The following is an 18,513-nucleotide window of genomic DNA, read 5'->3' as shown; positions in this document are numbered from 1 at the left end:
CGCGTCTTACTTGGGCCTCTCTCCTGGAGGCCCTCTGTCAGACCGAGTGTTGACATGTAACAAGACGCTCCTCCGGGCGCGTCTTGCTTGGGCCTCTCTCCTGGAGGCCCTCAGTCAGACCCATTGTTGACATGTGGCAAGACGCTCCTTGGGGCGCGTCTTGCTTGGGCATCTCTCCTGGAGGCGCTCAGTCAGACCGAGTAGTGACATGTGGCAAGACGCTCCTTGGGGCGCGTCTTGCTTGGGCCTCTCTCCTTGAGGCGCTCAGTCAGACCCAGTGTTGACATGTGTCAAGACGCTCCTCATGCGTTTCTTGCTTGGGCCTCTCTCCTGGAGGCGCTCAGTCATACCCAGTGTTGACATGTGACAAGACGCTCCTCGGGGCGCGTCTTGCTTGGGCTTCTCTCCTGGACGCGCTCAGTCAGACACAGTGTTGACATGTGACAAGACGCTCCTCCGAGCGCGTCTTGCTTGGGCCTCTCTCCTGGAGGCGCTCAGTCAGACCCAGAGGTGACATGTGGCGAGACGCTCCTCGGGGCGCGTCTTGCTTGGGCCTCTCTCCTGGAGGCGCTCAGTCAGACCCAGTGTTGACATGTGGCAAGACGCTCCTCGGGGTGTGTCTTGCTGGGGCTTCTCTCATTGAGGCACTCAGTCAGACCCAGTGTTGTTATATGGCAAGACACTCCTCGGGGCGCATCTTGCTTGGGCCTCTCTCCTGGAGGCGCTCAGTCAGACCCAGTTTTGACATGTGACAAGACGCTCCCCGCAGCGCGTCTTGCTTGGGCCTCTCTCCTGGAGGCCCTCTGTCAGACCGAGTGTTGACATGTGGCAAGAAGCTCCTCCGGGCGCGTCTTGCTTGGGCCTCTGTCCTGGAGGCCCTCAGTCAGACCCATTGTTGACATGTGGCAAGACGCTCCTCGGGGTGCGTCTTGCTTGGGCCTCTCTCCTGGAGGCGCTCAGTCAGACCCAGTGTTGACATGTGTCAAGACGCTCCTCGGGCGTTTCTTGCTTGGGCCTCTCTCCTGGAGGCGCTCAGTCAGACCCAGTGTTGACATGTGACAAGACGCTCCTCGGGGCGCGTCTTGCTTGGGCCTCTCTCCTGGAGGCCCTTGGTCAGACCCATTGTTGACATGTGGCAAGACGCTCCTCGGGGCGCGTCTTGCTTGGGCATCTCTCCTGGAGGCGCTCAGTCAGACCGAGTAGTGACATGTGGTAAGACGCTCCTCGGGGCGCGTCTTGCTTGGGCCTCTCTCCTGGAGGCGCTCAGTCAGACCCAGTGTTGACATGTGACAAGACGCTGCTCGGGGCGCGTCTGGCTTGGGCCTCTCTCCTGGAGGCCTTCTGTCAGACCGAGTGTTGACATGTGGCAAGACGCTCCTCCGGGCGCGTCTTGCGTTGGCCTCTCTCCTGGAGGCCCTAGGTAAGACCCATTGTTGACATGTGGCAAGACGCTCCTCGGGGCGCGTCTTGCTTGGGCATCTCTCCTGGAGGCGCTCAGTCAGACCGAGTAGTGACATGTGGAAAGACGCTCCTCGGGGCGCGTCTTGCTTGGGCCTCTCTCCTGGAGGCGCTCAGTCAGACCCTGTGTTGACATGTGGCAAGACGCTCCTCGGGGCGCATGTTGCTTGGGCTTCTCTCCTGGAGGCCCTCAGTCAGACCCAGTGTTGACATGTGGCAAGACGCTCCTCGGGGCGCATGTTGTTTGGGCTTCTCTCCTGGAGGCCCTCAGTCAGACCCATTGTTGACATGTGGCAAGACGCTCCTCGATGCGCTTCCTGCTTGGGCCTCTCTCCTGTAGGGGCTCAGTCAGACCGAGTGCTGACATGTGGTAAGACGCTCCTCAGGGCGTGTCTTGCTGGGGCTTCTCTCATGGAGGCACTCAGTCAGACCCAGTGTTGACATGTGGCAAGACGCTCCCCGGGGCGCGTCTTGCTTGGGCCTCTCTCCTGGAGGCCCTCAATCAGACCCATTGTTGACATGTGGCAAGACGCTCCTCGGGGCGCTTCTTGCTTGGGCCTCTCTCCTGTAGGCGCTCAGTCAGACCGAGTGCTGACATGTGGTAAGACGCTCCTCGGGGCGTGTCTTGCTGGGGCTTCTCTCATGGAGGCACTCAGTCAGACCCAGTGTTGACATGTGGCAAGATGCTCCTCGGGGCGCGTCTTGCTTGGGCCTCACTCCTGGAGGCCCTCTGTCAGACCGAGTGTTGACATGTGGCAAGACGCTCCTCCTGGCACGTCTTGCTTGGGCCTCTCTCCTGGAGGCGCTCAGTCAGACCCAGTGTTGACATGTGGCAAGACGCTCCTCGGGGTGTGTCTTGCTGGGGCTTCTCTCATGGAGGCACTCAGTCAGACCCAGTGTTGTTATGTGGCAAGACACTCCTCGGGGCGCATCTTGCTTGGGCCTCTCTCCTGGAGGCGCTCAGTCAGACCCAGTTTTGACATGTGACAAGACGCTCCCCGCAGCGCGTCTTGCTTGGGCCTCTCTCCTGGAGGCCCTCTGTCAGACCGAGTGTTGACATGTGGCAAGAAGCTCCTCCGGGCGCGTCTTGCTTGGGCCTCTCTCCTGGAGGCCCTCAGTCAGACCCATTGTTGACATGTGGCAAGACGCTCCTCGGGGTGCGTCTTGCTTGGGCCTCTCTCCTGGAGGCGCTCAGTCAGACCCAGTGTTGACATGTGTCAAGACGCTCCTCGGGCGTTTCTTGCTTGGGCCTCTCTCCTGGAGGCGCTCAGTCAGACCCAGTGTTGACATGTGACAAGACGCTCCTCGGGGCGCGTCTTGCTTGGGCCTCTCTCCTGGAGGCCTTCTGTCAGACCGAGTGTTGACATGTGGCAAGACGCTCCTCCGGGCGCGTCTTGCATGGGCCTCTCTCCTGGAGGCGCTCAGTCAGACCGAGTAGTGACATGTGGTAAGACGCTCCTCGGGGCGCGTCTTGCTTGGGCCTCTCTCCTGGAGGCGCTCAGTCAGACCCAGTGTTGACATGTGGTAAGACGCTCCTCGGGGCGCATGTTGTTTGGGCTTCTCTCCTGGAGGCCCTCAGTCAGACCCATTGTTGACATGTGGCAAGACGCTCCTCGGGGCGCTTCCTGCTTGGGCCTCTCTCCTGTAGGGGCTCAGTCAGACCGAGTGCTGACATGTGGTAAGATGCTACTCGGGGCGTGTCTTGCTGGGGCTTCTCTCATGGAGGCACTCAGTCAGACCCAGTGTTGACATGTGGCAAGACGCTCCTCGGGGCGCGTCTTGCTTGGGCCTCTCTCCTGGAGGCCCTCAATCAGACCCATTGTTGACATGTGGCAAGACGCTCCTCGGGGCGCTTCTTGCTTGGGCCTCTCTCCTGTAGGCGCTCAGTCAGACCGAGTGCTGACATGTGGTAAGACGCTCCTCGGGGCGTGTCTTGCTGGGGCTTCTCTCATGGAGGCACTCAGTCAGACCCAGTGTTGACGTGTGGCAAGATGTTCCTCGGGGCGCGTCTTGCTTGGGCCTCTCTCCTTGAGGCCCTCTGTCAGACCGAGTGTTGACATGTGGCAAGACGCTCCTCCGGGCGCGTCTTGCTTGGGCCTCTCTCCTGGAGGCCCTCAGTCAGACCCAGTGTTGACATGTGTCAAGACGCTCCTCGGGCGTTTCTTGCTTGGGCCTCTCTCCTGGAGGCGCTCAGTCAGACCCAGTGTTGACATGTGGCAAGACGCTCCTCCGGGCGCGTCTTGCTTGGGCCTCTCTCCTGGAGGCGCTCAGTCAGACCGAGTAGTGACATGTGGTAAGACGCTCCTCGGGGTGTGTCTTGCTTGGGCCTCTCTCCTGGAGGCGCTCAGTCAGACCCAGTGTTGACATGTGGCAAGACGCTCCTCGGGGCGCATGTTGTTTGGGCTTCTCTCCTGGAGGCCCTCAGTCAGACCCATTGTTGACATGTGGCAAGACCCTCCTCGGGGCGCTTCCTTCTTGGGCCTCACTCCTGTAGGGGCTCAGTCAGACCCAGTGTTGACATGTGGCAAGATGCTCCTCGGGGCGCGTCTTGCTTGGGCCTCTCTCCTGGAGGCCCTCTGTCAGACCGAGTGTTGACATGTAACAAGACTCTCCTCCGGGCGCGTCTTGCTTGGCCCTCTCTCCTGGAGGCCCTCAGTCAGACCCATTGTTGACATGTGGCAAGACGCTCCTTGGGGCGCGTCTTGCTTGGGCATCTCTCCTGGAGGCGCTCAGTCAGACCGAGTAGTGACATGTGGCAAGACGCTCCTCGGGGCGCGTCTTGCTTGGGTCTCTCTCCTGGAGGCGCTCAGTCAGACCCAGTGTTGACATGTGTCAAGACGCTCCTCGGGCGTTTCTTGCTTGGGCCTTTCTCCTGGAGGCGCTCAGTCAGACCCAGTGTTGACATGTGACAAGACGCTCCTCCGAGCGCGTCTTGCTTGGGCCTCTCTCCTGGAGGCGCTCAGTCAGACCCAGAGGTGACATGTGGCGAGACGCTCCTCGGGGCGCGTCTTGCTTGGGCCTCTCTCCTGGAGGCGCTCAGTCAGACCCAGTGTTGACATGTGGCAAGACGCTCCTCGGGGTGTGTCTTGCTGGGGCTTCTCTCATGGAGGCACTCAGTCAGACCCAGTGTTGTTATATGGCAAGACACTCCTCGGGGCGCATCTTGCTTGGGCCTCTCTCCTGGAGGCGCTCAGTCAGACCCAGTTTTGACATGTGACAAGACGCTCCCCGCAGTGCGTCTTGCTTGGGCCTCTCTCCTGGAGGCCCTCTGTCAGACTGAGTGTTGACATGTGGCAAGAAGCTCCTCCGGGCGCGTCTTGCTTGGGCCTCTCTCCTGGAGGCCCTCAGTCAGACCCATTGTTGACATGTGGCAAGACGCTCCTCGGGGTGCGTCTTGCTTGGGCCTCTCTCCTGGAGGCGCTCAGTCAGACCCAGTGTTGACATGTGTCAAGACGCTCCTCGGGCGTTTCTTGCTTGGGCCTCTCTCCTGGAGGCGCTCAGTCAGACCCAGTGTTGACATGTGACAAGACGCTCCTCGGGGCGCGTCTTGCTTGGGCCTCTCTCCTGGAGGCCTTCTGTCAGACCGAGTGTTGACATGTGGCAAGACGCTCCTCCGGGCGCGTCTTGCTTGGGCATCTCTCCTGGAGGCGCTCAGTCAGACCGAGTAGTGACATGTGGCAAGACGCTCCTCGGGGTGCGTCTTGCTTGGGCCTCTCTCCTGGAGGCGCTCAGTCAGACCCAGTGTTGACATGTGTCAAGACGCTCCTCGGGCGTTTCTTGTTTGGGCCTCTCTCCTGGAGGCGCTCAGTCAGACCCAGTGTTGACATGTGACAAGACGCTGCTCGCGGCGCGTCTGGCTTGGGCCTCTCTCCTGGAGGCCTTCTGTCAGACCGAGTGTTGACATGTGGCAAGACGCTCCTCCGGGCGCGCCTTGCGTTGGCCTCTCTCCTGGAGGCCCTAGGTCAGACCCATTGTTGACATGTGGCAAGACGCTCCTCGGGGCGCGTCTTGCTTGGGCATCTCTCCTGGAGGCGCTCAGTCAGACCGAGTAGTGACATGTGGAAAGACGCTCCTCGGGGCGCGTCTTGCTTGGGCCTCTCTCCTGGAGGTGCTCAGTCAGACCCTGTGTTGACATGTGGCAAGACGCTCCTCGGGGCGCATGTTGCTTGGGCTTCTCTCCTGGAGGCCCTCAGTCATACCCATTGTTGACATGTGGCAAGACGCTCCTCGGGGCGCTTCCTGCTTGGGCCTCTCTCCTGTAGGGGCTCAGTCAGACCGAGTGCTGACATGTGGTAAGACGCTCCTCGGGGCGTGTCTTGCTGGGGCTTCTCTCATGGAGGTACTCAGTCAGACCCAGTGTTGACATGTGGCAAGATGCTCCTCGGGGCGCGTCTTGCTTGGGCCTCTCTCCTGGAGGCCCTCAATCAGACCCATTGTTGACATGTGGCAAGACGCTCCTCGGGGTGCTTCTTGCCTCGGCCTCTCTCCTGTAGGCGCTCAGTCAGACCGAGTGCTGACATGTGGTAAGACGCTCCTCGGGGCGTGTCTTGCTGGGGCTTCTCTCATGGAGGCACTCAGTCAGACCCAGTGTTGACATGTGGCAAGATGCTCCTCGGGGCGCGTCTTGCTTGGGCCTCTCTCCTGGAGGCCCTCTGTCAGACCGAGTGTTGACATGTGGCAAGACGCTCCTCCGGGCGCGTCTTGCTTGGGCCTCTCTCCTGGAGGCCCTCAGTCAGACCCATAGACTGTACATATACTGGACAAACGGATTCCATTGGCTTCAATAACACGTTTGTTGTCTATAATGGGAGGTGGCCACCACCGCCATTTTGACCGTGTCACAGGTTCCGTCCAGCCCAGACAATTCCATAAAAGGGAAGAGAGGAGGCGCTGAGGGTGTGGCTGTAAGGCTGGGCTCGAGTGACGACACCCAGGCGAACTAGCTACGAGCTAACCTGAAGCTAACCCTGGCTAACCCAAAGCTAAAGCGGAGGTGGGAGCCGAGCTAACGGATGTAGCCACCTAGCTTCAACCCAACCGGAGCTAACTGGAACACCCATCGACCTGAACCTTACACGGAGTTTAGGTGGAGGTTTTCTGCGCCTGTTCGTGAGAAGTACCTGTATTAAAAAAGTTTTAAATCGGTAAGTTTATAATTTATTTCCGTAATGAAAACATTTTGCTTTGAGCAAGTTTTCAGTACAGTTTTTTTCGGCGCTATCACTCCTGAGTCGCACCAGCCATTAAATGTATCATGAATAAGAGAAAATATATTTAAGTCGTATTTTGGGGGGACATTTTATTATCTTTCTTACAAAATCTGAGACCAAGCGTTTCACATAGCAACACAAGCACCGGTAACCATAACAGAATGAACAACAGCCAGCAGAGGAGAGGATGGCGGTGTTTCAAACCCTCCCGGCCGGCGAGGAAAGCTCATTCCTGGGCTGGAGCCGGCCCTCAGCACCCCGCCACAGGCTCTAACAGATGCTGGCGGTGTTTGAAACCCTCCCAGCGGGACAGGGGAACTCATTCTTGTGTGGGTCGGAGTCGGCCCGCAGCAGCGCGGTGTAGCCTACATATTTTGTTATATAAGTCGCTCCGGAGTATAAGTAGCAGGACCTGCCAGAAAATGTAAAAAAGTGCGAGTTATAGTCCGGAAAATATTGCAGTTATTAGTATTCGAGCTAAATTAGCAGCGTAAATACATTTCATATATTTCCAAAATGTTATACTTGTTTGTATCTTGTACAGCCAACTAGTCTTTATTCTGGACTCAGTACAATTTACCAAAAGTAAAGAGACATTCTACAGATGAAGTAAGCACAAGATAACTTACTGGAAGACACGGAATTATCATCAGAACCAGAACAAGAGAGCCTGATAACAGTCGTGAAAATAACAGTTAAAAAGTATGTATGTATAATAGAAATAAAAATATATTAGAATTAGTGTAACTCACTGTGATCCAAACAATAAATCAGCCATAGCTGATTAGTAAATATGACATGAGGTTTGGGAGTTTTTAATTTTCATTTTTTTCTTAGATCTGTTTAAATGTCACCATGGCAGCCTGTGTGTCTCCAACATCAGCTACACAAAGCATCAAGTGTAAGTTCCACATACCTGTCTCACCACTTCATGTATGGTTTTGTACTTTAAACAATTATGACAAACCTGTTATTTTTTCTCCATAGCCATTTGGATCATTGGAGACAGCTGAGTGAGGCGTGGTGCCCAGAGAGCTGCAGAGACAACCTTGGCCTCCCTGACGTCTGTGTCTCCTGGTTCGGTTGGGGTGGACCATCGACATACATACATGTGCTGACACTTTGCGCCCTGTTTTATAAAATGTAGTGTTAAAAATAAATGTTTTTGCTCAATTACTGGAATTTCTTTGGTTAAGACAAAAGTGAGGAATAATCATTTACAAGTTATTTGTACAACAGGCCCATTTTAAATCCCAACAGTTTCTTAGCAGACAATAGAAATGTGTTCTTAACTAACTTTACTTGGTTTAAAAATCTTACTAAAATAGTGCCGTATTGCAAAACCCAATCATACTTGTTATGTAAACATTAGCTTTGTAGATATTTTTTACAGATATATATTTGTGTGCAACAAATCCAAACTTAAATAGTTTGTCATTCTTTATTGAAAAACAACAAAATACAGTTATACAGAAGTGTGGGAAAATGATAATGTGAAAGTATTGCTATTTAAATGTAATCCTATTTATCTTTAAAAAGAAAAACTCTAAAAATGTCCTGTACAGCATCATGACAGAAGAATGGTGGTATGTCTGTCAGAATGTGCTGAACAGATTTGCTCTTTGAGGAGGAGTGTCGTGTTTGGAGGAAGGTACTTAACCCAAGACATGCAGAATACAACACTGACCAAAAACTGATGGAAAAAATGATTTATTTATAAGGAGGAACTTAAGGTGCACAGATAAGTCTGTGGTTGGAACTGCAACAACAGCTCAGCATCTGGAGGAGGGAGAACACAGGTGAGCTTAGGTTCTGGTTTCAAAATCCATTGTAGGCAGGCAGAGGTGTTCAGCAGACTTACTGTGGTGGGTGTACGTGCTGGCTGGAGGAGAGAGAGGTAGAGAGGAAGCGCAGGAGAGGGAGCAGAGGTGGAGAGAAGCGGGGCGTCCTGGTGGATGGGGCACTGGGTGAGATGAGAGGTGGGTTATGGAGGGTGGTGATAAGGTCCGTGTGTTGAATATCCAAATCCTGGAGTAGAGGTCAGTATCCAATGAGGTCGACAGGAATCCTGAAGAATGGTAAATCCAATATAAGAGCAAAAACACTACGAAATAACATTAATCCTAGGAACACTAGAGGTAACACGAGTGGCTGGTTACTACCAAAACTGAGGCAATCTTCTGGCGTCAAATTTTGTCCTCCATCCACCTTAAATAGGAAAGCACCCCGCTGATCGCTGATCAGGAACGGCTGGGGTGGAGTCACCAGAACCATGAAGAACGTGTCTCCAGAGACAACTCGGGTCCTGGTACCGATCAGGAATGCGGACCTTATCACCCAGAGCTGCCAGGTCACGCTCAAAGCCTTCATGTTCACGCTGCAGAGCCTGAACGCTGGCCAGGTGGTGGCCGTAGTTGTCTGTGTTCAGGGCCTGGTTCTTCTCCTCGATCCACTCTTTGGTCTCATCAGCGTCTCTGAGAAGACATCAGAACTCCGTCTGAGTGTGGGTCCAAACTCTACTGACCCGTAAGCGGCGCATAAGTGTGCGGGGTACCTGTGGAAGCGCTACACCTCATGGGCGCTGCCCAGCATGTTGCAGCGAGCGCCAGCGGTTGTTCAGCTCCTGGAGAGAAACCAAACCCAGTGAGATGAAGGTGGACGCCAGCGGGCTGGACGCCGGACGAGGAAACCTGGAGACAGATCGCTCAGACAGGAAGGGAAGAGCTTCCTCTTACCTTGATGGAATTAAAGTTAGCCGTCGTCTGAACGCCCAACCGTACGGTCTGAGGTCAAAGGTCACAGGAAACACACACCAGTCAGCAGTCATACAGATGCATAAAGATAACTGTAGCCATGGCAACCAGCTGACATGTCCCCACTTTCACCAGCACCTGGTGCCTGCCGGGTCACCTGAATTCCTGTGTGATTTCAGCACGGTCGGCCGTGACTGCGGCCATCAGAGGTGACCTCTGATCAGCTGAATGAACTCACCTTCTAGGGTGACGCCGTGTTACCCCGGGTTTCCACGGGAGCCGTCAGCAGCACGTTACTGCAGCAGCACGTCTTGCTCGCGTAAGCTGCTGCTTGGCCCTTCCCACGAGACGCGAAGCAGCAGGGGAGCAGCTGTCACCGACCGAGCACGAAGTCACACGAGTGACTTCGTCAGTAAACACAACAACAAGCAGGAGAAAACTACAACATGGTTTGTGTTTTATGTTCTGTCCGTTTTATAATCGCCAATACGGACCTGAAAAACAAAGGAGACCGCTAGCTAGGTGATAACTTCTCACGGGGCCGCTCAGTTAGTAACCTTTTTTTAAAAGTAAAGCAACCGGAAGGCAGTACGTTCTTTATTCTGAAAATCTCGGTAGCTTCTCTCAATTTCCGCGTCCGATTTCCTGTCTTTCCTTCCCCAAAAATGTCGAACTTGACCCGTTTCAGAGGCGTCGCGCGTAGAAAATAGAACCGGCGCGTAAAGGCCGCGACATGCTGCTCCTGAGACGTGGCCGACTCGCGCTGCTGACGGCTCCGGTGGAAAAGGTTCTGTTGACCACAGCGGTTCCTATCAGCAGCTATGACGTGCTGCTGCAGTAACGTGCTGCCGACGACTCCTGTGGAAAGCCGGGGTTAGAGTCGGCTTCATCCTGTAAACAAACAAATGAGTGGTAACAGAAACACCACGTCTGGTTCTGGTGGAGGCGGAGGACAACACGCACCTTTCCAGGAGCAGAACCCAGATGTTCTTGTTGCTACAAACAGAGACGAGCAGAGTTAACAAACCAGGAAGTGAGAGGGACCAGCTGCTGCAGACAGGTGACGCTCACCTGAGCCTGAACCATAGGAGCCTCCTCAGCCATCAGACCTTCTGACTCCAGTTCAGATGCCACCTTGTTGATGTCCCTCAGGCGGGACTCGTTGGCCTTCAGGTCCTGCAGGACAAAAGCACCTGCTGATTATCACCTGAGCTGATCTGACAGCTGCTGCTGGAAGACGGAGAGGAGGAAAAGTCCGACCTTCTGGAAGTCGTCAAACTTCTTCTGCAAGACCTCGACCTGCTCCAGGTCCGACCCGTCTCTCCATCCTCATTCAGCTAAAGACGCGAGTTCAAGTAAAACAACCTAAAGTCACACAAACACAAAGCAGGTGTGGAGATGTTCGCTCTGAGCTGGAGGTCGTTCCTCGGCTGTGAAGGGCACACGAACCTTGTTGGTGCTGTTGAGCAGCGTGAGGATGTCGCCCTTCTTCATGGTGACCTCTCCAGGACTCTTCTCCTGGTAGTCGTACAGAGCCAGAACCAGCTCCTTCCCGGTCTCATCGTCAGTTGGAGCCACTTGTTGCTGTCGGGTTAACAGGTCTGGTGTTAGAACGTGGTGGATAAGAATGTTCTGACGGGCCGAGGGTTCTGAACCAGCGAAGTGACCTGGACCCAAACAAAGTGAGCCAGAACCTGCAGACACCTCAGAAACATGTCAGGACCAGACCTGCTCTACCTTCCTCCATTATGGTCTGTCCTTTCTGGGTGACAGCCTTGATGCGAGGTTCATGACCTGTGATCTCAGCCTGCAGAGCCTGGTGCTTCTTCAGCAGGTTCTGGACACCAATCAGGTCCTTCCCTGAGGACACATGTTAGAGTTCAGCATTATGCAGTAGACAGACCAGTTTAACCCAGGGGTTTCTTTCTTCTACTATCTGCTCTTTAACTGTATTATTTCCTGCTATTTCAGCTGTTAACTTTATTTTTTCTGTAAGTGTTTTTCTCCCCAGAAGAAGCAACAATGATGCTTTGCTGAGCTGTGGTGGCCTCATGGAGGGGGCCATCGACTAGCACACTGCTGCTAACCACTTAATCATTCTCCCTCTCCTGATAATAACATTTTACTTTCTTTGATGTTGGATGTACTACTGCTAGTTTACCCGTTTAATTATAGATTCACTAGGATAAATACAATAAAGTTTATCTCTCGCCAAATAGAATATTTACTAAGAAATCACAATGTAACGTGTGTGTGTGTGTGTGTGTGTGTGTAAAAGCCATGCGTAGTGTTTATTTATAAAGCATATGTTGTTGGATTTTATCCAGAATCTAGACTTTGAAAATATATAGTTTAATTACAGTTTGATTTATTTGACATCTGTATAATGTTTATTATTTTGTTTTTCCCCCTAAATACCTAACGTTTTAGTTAACATGAATATTAGTCATTCATCCCAATACATGAAGTTACACATTTTAAATTTTAATAGGGGAAGACTGCAGGAGGGAGCAGTAAAATACAGGGGGTCCCCTGCAAAAACTAACTTTATGAGTCTGATGAAAGTTGCTGGTATTCCCGCTGCTTCTTTGGTAAACAGCGCCAACAAAAACAAAGAAACTTGGGATCTTGTCGGCGTGGCAGTGGGATTTAAGGGAAACGCTGTATGCCCTATAGATTTCTCAATGAGCTGCAGTATTTCTCCGGTCAGATCTGTCTCCGAGTTCCACGAGCGGTCAGCCCGCAGCAGCGAGGCGCCGCATCGATCAGCCTGCCCGGCCTGACCGCTGGGGATTACCGGATGAAAGAATAGAGCACAGAAGTGTCCCCCCAAGCGGCGCGCCCCGTCATATTTCAACCCATTTTTATCTTAAATGCACTGGGTTTTACCCTATTACCCATTTAAATATGCCCTATTAATTATTTTACCGTATTTTACATTTAAATTTCATGGTTAAACAGTACTTGCTACATGTTAAACTGATAGTTAGCTAGCTACTTCGGTAAACTCAGCTAGTTTAAAGGCAGCAGTGACATAAAATACAAATACAGATTTTAACTTACCGAAAAAAATGAAGTGGAGACTCCTTGGACGCTCTATTAGTGCAATTAATACCACAGCAAGTCATTTTGTCCAACAATTGCACCAATATTATCCAAAACAGAATTCACAAGCACAGAGACTCAAAATCCCGACACAGTTTCCAGGAGAGACCGAGGCTGTACTGAGGCCTTTCCACGGAGCTAGCTCTGTGGTCACGTGGGTCTGAGGCGGCGGTCACGTGTGTCGGATGCTCATTAATTATACAGAATTTTAGGCTTTCAATACACTTAAACAGAAGAGTGAGAAAAAAATTCACCCCCCTCAGAGTTGTCATGAGTATAAACTAGATAATTTAGACAAAAAACCATTTTTTGAACCAGGCTGTAAACATGTTTATTTCTGCTGTGAAAATGGCATTTTTAACATGGGAGTCAATGAGGATTTGCTCGCTTCTGGTACCAGCCCCCAGCGGATGAGGGTGGAACTGCAATTTTTCTTACTTCCGGGTTGGGACCATTTTCTGAGCGGCATTGTGGGGGCTTGGTCAGACCCATTGTTGACATGTGGCAAGACGCTCCTCGGGGCGCGTCTTGCTTGGGCATCTCTCCTGGAGGCGCTCAGTCAGACAGAGTAGTGACATGTGGCAAGACGCTCCTCGGGGCGCGTCTTGCTTGGGCCTCTCTCCTGGAGGCACTCAGTCAGACCCAGTGTTGACATGTGGCAAGACGCTCCTCGGGGCGCGTCTTGCTTGGGCCTCTATCCTGGAGGCGCTCAGTCAGACCCAGTGTTGGCATGTGGCAAGACGCTCCACAGGGCGTGTCTTGCTTGGGCCTCTCTCCTGGAGGCACTCAGTCAGACCCAGTGTTGAAATTTGGCAAGACGCTCCTCGGGGCGCGTCTTGCTTGGGCTTCTCTCCTGGAGGTCCTCAGTCAGACCCATTGTTGACATGTGGCAAGACGCTCCTCGGGGGGCGTCTTGCTTGGGCTTCTCTCCTGGAGGCGCTCAGTCAGACCGAGTAGTGACATGTGGCAAGACGCTCCTCGGGGAGCGTCTTGCTTGGGCCTCTCTCCTGGAGGCCCTCTGTCAGACCTAGTGTTGACATGTGGCAAGACGCTCCTCGGGGCGCGTCTTGCTTGGGCCTCTCTCCTGGAGGCGCTCAGTCAGACCCAGTGTTGACATGTGGCAAGACGCTCCTCGGGGCGCATGTTGTTTGGGCTTCTCTCCTGGAGGCCCTCAGTCAGACCCAGTGTTCACATGTGGCAAGACGCTCCTCGGGGCGCTTCCTGCTTGGGCCTCTCTCCTGTAGGGGCTCAGTCAGACCGAGTGCTGACATGTGGTAAGATGCTCCTCGGGGCGTGTCTTGCTGGGGCTTCTCTCATGGAGGCACTCAATCAGACCCAGTGTTGACATGTGGCAAGACGCTCCTCGGGGCGCGTCTTGCTTGGGCCTCTCTCCTGGAGGCCCTCAATCAGACCCATTGTTGACATGTGGCAAGACGCTCCTCGGGGCGCTTCTTGCTTGGGCCTCTCTCCTGTAGGCGCTCAGTCAGACCGAGTGCTGACATGTAGTAAGACGCTCCTCGGGGCGTGTCTTGCTGGGGCTTCTCTCATGGAGGCACTCAGTCAGACCCAGTGTTGACATGTGGCAAGATGCTCCTCGGGGCGCGTCTTACTTGGGCCTCTCTCCTGGAGGCCCTCTGTCAGACCGAGTGTTGACATGTAACAAGACGCTCCTCCGGGCGCGTCTTGCTTGGGCCTCTCTCCTGGAGGCCCTCAGTCAGACCCATTGTTGACATGTGGCAAGACGCTCCTTGGGGCGCGTCTTGCTTGGGCATCTCTCCTGGAGGCGCTCAGTCAGACCGAGTAGTGACATGTGGCAAGACGCTCCTTGGGGCGCGTCTTGCTTGGGCCTCTCTCCTTGAGGCGCTCAGTCAGACCCAGTGTTGACATGTGTCAAGACGCTCCTCATGCGTTTCTTGCTTGGGCCTCTCTCCTGGAGGCGCTCAGTCAGACCCAGTGTTGACATGTGACAAGACGCTCCTCGGGGCGCGTCTTGCTTGGGCTTCTCTCCTGGACGCGCTCAGTCAGACACAGTGTTGTCATGTGACAAGACGCTCCTCCGAGCGCGTCTTGCTTGGGCCTCTCTCCTGGAGGCGCTCAGTCAGACCCAGAGGTGACATGTGGCGAGACGCTCCTCGGGGCGCGTCTTGCTTGGGCCTCTCTCCTGGAGGCGCTCAGTCAGACCCAGTGTTGACATGTGGCAAGACGCTCCTCGGGGTGTGTCTTGCTGGGGCTTCTCTCATTGAGGCACTCAGTCAGACCCAGTGTTGTTATATGGCAAGACACTCCTCGGGGCGCATCTTGCTTGGGCCTCTCTCCTGGAGGCGCTCAGTCAGACCCAGTTTTGACATGTGACAAGACGCTCCCCGCAGCGCGTCTTGCTTGGGCCTCTCTCCTGGAGGCGCTCAGTCAGACCCAGAGGTGACATGTGGCGAGACGCTCCTCGGGGCGCGTCTTGCTTGGGCCTCTCTCCTGGAGGCGCTCAGTCAGACCCAGTGTTGACATGTGTCAAGACGCTCCTCGGGCGTTTCTTTCTTGGGCCTCTCTCCTGGAGGCGCTCAGTCAGACCCAGTGTTGACATGTGACAAGACGCTCCTCGGGGCGCCTCTTGCTTGGGCCTCTCTCCTGGAGGCCCTCTGTCAGACCGAGTGTTGACATGTGGCAAGACGCTCCTCTGGGCGCGTCTTGCTTGGGCCTCTCTCCTGGAGGCCCTAGGTCAGACCCATTGTTGACATGTGGCAAGACGCTCCTCGGGCCGCGTGTTGCTTGGGCTTCTCTCCTGGAGGCCCTCAATCAGACCCATTGTTGACATGTGGCAAGACGCTCCTCGGGGCGCTTCTTGCCTGGGCCTCTCTCCTGTAGGCGCTCAGTCAGACCGAGTGCTGACATGTGGTAAGACGCTCCTCGGGGCGTGTCTTGCTGGGGTTTCTCTCATGGAGGCAGTCAGTCAGACCCAGTGTTGACATGTGGCAAGACGCTCCTCGGGGCGCGTCTTGCTTGGGCCTCTCTCCTTGAGGCCCTCAATCAGACCCATTGTTGACATTTGGCAGGACGCTCCTCGGGGCGCTTCTTGCTTGGGCCTCTCTCCTGTAGGTGCTCAGTCAGACCGAGTGCTGACATGTGGTAAGACGCTTCTCGGGGCGTGTCTTGCTGGGGCTTCTCTCATGGAGGCACTCAGTCAGACCCAGTGTTGACATGTGGCAAGACGCTCCTCGGGGCGCGTCTTGCTTGGGCCTCTATCCTGGAGGCGCTCAGTCAGACCCAGTGTTGGCATGTGGCAAGACGCTCCACAGGGCGTGTCTTGCTTTGGCCTCTCTCCTTGAGGCGCTCAGTCAGACCCAGTGTTGAAATTTGGCAAGACGCTCCTCGGGTCGCGTCTTGCTTGGGCTTCTCTCCTGGAGGTCCTCAGTCAGACCCATTTTTGACATGTGGCAAGACGCTCCTCGGGGCGCGTCTTGCTAGGGCTTCTCTCCTGGAGTCCCTCAGTCAGACCCATTGTTGACATGTGGCAAGACGCTCCTCGGGGCGCTTCTTGCTTGGGCCTCTCTCCTGGAGGCGCTCAGTCAGACTGAGTGCTGACATGTGGCAAGACGCTCCTCGGGGTGCGTCTTGCTGGGGCTTCTCTCATGGAGGCACTCAGTCAGACCCAGTGTTGACATGTGGCAAGACGCTCCTCGGGGCACGTCTTGCTTGGGCCTCTCTCCTGGAGGCGCTCAGTCAGACCCAGAGGTGACATGTGGCAAGACGCTCCTCGGGACGCGTCTTGCTTGGGCCTCTCTCCTGGAGGCCCTCTGTCAGACCGAGTGTTGACATGTGGCAAGACGCTCCTCCGGGCGCGTCTTGCTTGGGCCTCTCTCCTGGAGGCCCTCAGTCAGACCCATTGTTGACATGTGGCAAGATGCTCCTCGGGGCGCGTCTTGCTTGGGCCTCTCTCCTGGAGGCGCTCAGTCAGACCGAGTAGTGACATGTGGCAAGACGCTCCTCGGGGCGCGTCTTGCTTGGGCCTCTCTCCTGGAGGCGCTCAGTCAGACCCAGTGTTCACATGTGGCAAGACGCTCCTCGGGGCGCGTGTTGCTTGGGCTTCTCTCCTGGAGGCCGTCAATCAGACCCATTGTTGACATGTGGCAAGACGCTCCTCGGGGCGCGTCTTGCTTGGGCTTCTCTCCTGGAGGTCCTCAGTCAGACCCATTGTTGACATGTGGCAAGACGCTCCTCGGGGCGCGTCTTGCTTGGGTCTCTCTCCTGGATGCCCTCAGTCAGACCCATTGTTGACATGTGGCAAGACGCTCCTCGGGGCGCGTCTTGCTTGGGCATCTCTCCTGGAGGCGCTCAGTCAGACCGAGTAGTGACATGTGGCAAGACGCTCCTCGGGCGTTTCTTGCTGGGGCTTCTCTCATGGAGGCACTCAGTCAGAACCAGTGTTGACATGTGGCAAGATGCTCCTCGGGGCGCGTCTTGCTTGGGCCTCTCTCCTGGAGGCCCTCTGTCAGACCGAGTGTTGACATGTGGCAAGACGCTCCTCCGGGCGCGTCTTGCTTGGGCCTCTCTCCTGGAGGCCCTCAGTCAGACCCATTGTTGACATGTGGCAAGACGCTCCTCGGGGCGCGTCTTGCTTGGGCATCTCTCCTGGAGGCGCTCAGTCAGACAGAGTAGTGACATGTGGCAAGACGCTCCTCGGGCGTTTCTTGCTTGGGCCTCTCTCCTGGAGGCGCTCAGTCAGACCCAGTGTTGACATGTGACAAGACGCTCCTCGGGGCGCGTCTTGCTTGGGCCTCTCTCCTGGAGGCCCTCTGTCAGACCGAGTGTTGACATGTGGCAAGACGCTCCTCCGGGCGCGTCTTTCTTGGGCCTCTCTCCTGGAGGCCCTAGGTCAGACCCATTGTTGACATGTGGCAAGACGCTCCTCGGGCCGCGTGTTGCTTGGGCTTCTCTCCTGGAGGCCCTCAATCAGACCCATTGTTGACATGTGGCAAGACGCTCCTCGGGGCGCTTCTTGCTTGGGCCTCTCTCCTGTAGGCGCTCAGTCAGACCGAGTGCTGACATGAGGTAAGACGCTCCTCGGGGCGTGTCTTGCTGGGGCTTCTCTCATGGAGGCACTCAGTCAGACCCAGAGTTGACACGTGGCAAGACGCTCCTCGGGGCGCGTCTTGCTTGGGCCTCTCTCCTTGAGGCCCTCAATCAGACCCATTGTTGACATTTGGCAAGACGCTCCTCGGGGCGCTTCTTGCTTGGGCCTCTCTCCTGTAGGTGCTCATTCAGACCGAGTGCTGACATGTGGTAAGACGCTCCTCGGGGCGTGTCTTGCTGGGGCTTCTATCATGGAGGCACTCAGTCAGACCCAGTGTTGACATGTGGCAAGACGCTCCTCGGGGCGCGTCTTGCTTGGGCCTCTCTCCTGGAGGCGCTCAGTCAGACCCAGTGTTGGCATGTGGCAAGACGCTCCACAGGGCGTGTCTTAATTGGGCCTCTCTCCTGGAGGCGCTCAGTCAGACCCATTGTTGACATGTGGCAAGACCCTCCTCGGGGCGCTTCCTGCTTGGGCCTCTCTCCTGTAGGGGCTCAGTCAGACCGAGTGCTGACATGTGGTAAGATGCTCCTCGGGGCGTGTCTTGCTGGGGCTTCTCTCATGGAGGCACTCAATCAGACCCAGTGTTGACATGTGGCAAGACGCTCCTCGGGGCGCGTCTTGCTTGGACCTCTCTCCTGGAGGCCCTCAATCAGACCCATTGTTGACATGTGGCAAGACGCTCCTCGGGGCGCTTCTTGCTTGGGCCTCTCTCCTGTAGGTGCTCAGTCAGACCGAGTGCTGACATGTAGTAAGACGCTCCTCGGGGCGTGTCTTGCTGGGGCTTCGCTCATGGAGGCACTCAGTCAGACCCAGTGTTGACATGTGGCAAGATGCTCCTCGGGGCGCGTCTTGCTTGGGCCTCTCTCCTGGAGGCCCTCTGTCAGACCGAGTGTTGACATGTAACAAGACGCTCCTCCGGGCG

At 55.2% G+C, this 18,513-nt stretch overlaps 1 protein-coding gene and 1 long non-coding RNA gene across 2 annotated transcripts; one reads left to right on the top strand and one right to left on the bottom strand.

Annotated features, from left to right (window-relative positions):
• Positions 1-6,493: 6,493 nt before the first annotated feature.
• On the top strand, positions 6,494-7,761 carry LOC139071524 (uncharacterized). The gene is made up of 3 exons (XR_011521383.1): positions 6,494-6,602; positions 7,506-7,569; positions 7,656-7,761. It is a non-coding gene; the product is annotated as an uncharacterized lncRNA (long non-coding RNA).
• A 2,319-nt stretch (positions 7,762-10,080) lies between these two features.
• On the bottom strand, positions 10,081-12,621 carry LOC139071523 (spectrin alpha chain, non-erythrocytic 1-like). The gene is made up of 7 exons (XM_070554059.1): positions 12,485-12,621; positions 11,159-11,281; positions 10,871-11,088; positions 10,682-10,786; positions 10,493-10,597; positions 10,385-10,417; positions 10,081-10,312 (listed from the first exon to the last, which is right to left on the bottom strand). The coding sequence occupies exons 2-4, from the start codon at positions 11,166-11,168 to the stop codon at positions 10,751-10,753; spliced, it is 264 nt and encodes an 87-aa protein (XP_070410160.1). The 5' UTR covers positions 11,169-11,281; positions 12,485-12,621; the 3' UTR covers positions 10,081-10,312; positions 10,385-10,417; positions 10,493-10,597; positions 10,682-10,750.
• Between the last annotated feature and the right edge of the window lie 5,892 nt (positions 12,622-18,513).

The sequence above is a fragment of the Nothobranchius furzeri genome, chromosome 8 (assembly GCF_043380555.1).
Source record: "Nothobranchius furzeri strain GRZ-AD chromosome 8, NfurGRZ-RIMD1, whole genome shotgun sequence".
In the NCBI taxonomy this organism is placed as follows: Eukaryota; Metazoa; Chordata; class Actinopteri; order Cyprinodontiformes; family Nothobranchiidae; genus Nothobranchius; species Nothobranchius furzeri.
Note: the sequence above shows the minus strand (reverse complement) of the source record. Positions and strands in the feature narration are given on the sequence as shown.

Bases quoted from the DNA above. Each gene is read 5' to 3' on its own strand.
- LOC139071523 (XM_070554059.1), bottom strand. The intron at 10,787-10,870 runs GTTCGTGTGCCC...GTGTGACTTTAG, and splicing joins TGCTCAACAGCACCAACAAG to GTTGTTTTACTTGAACTCGC.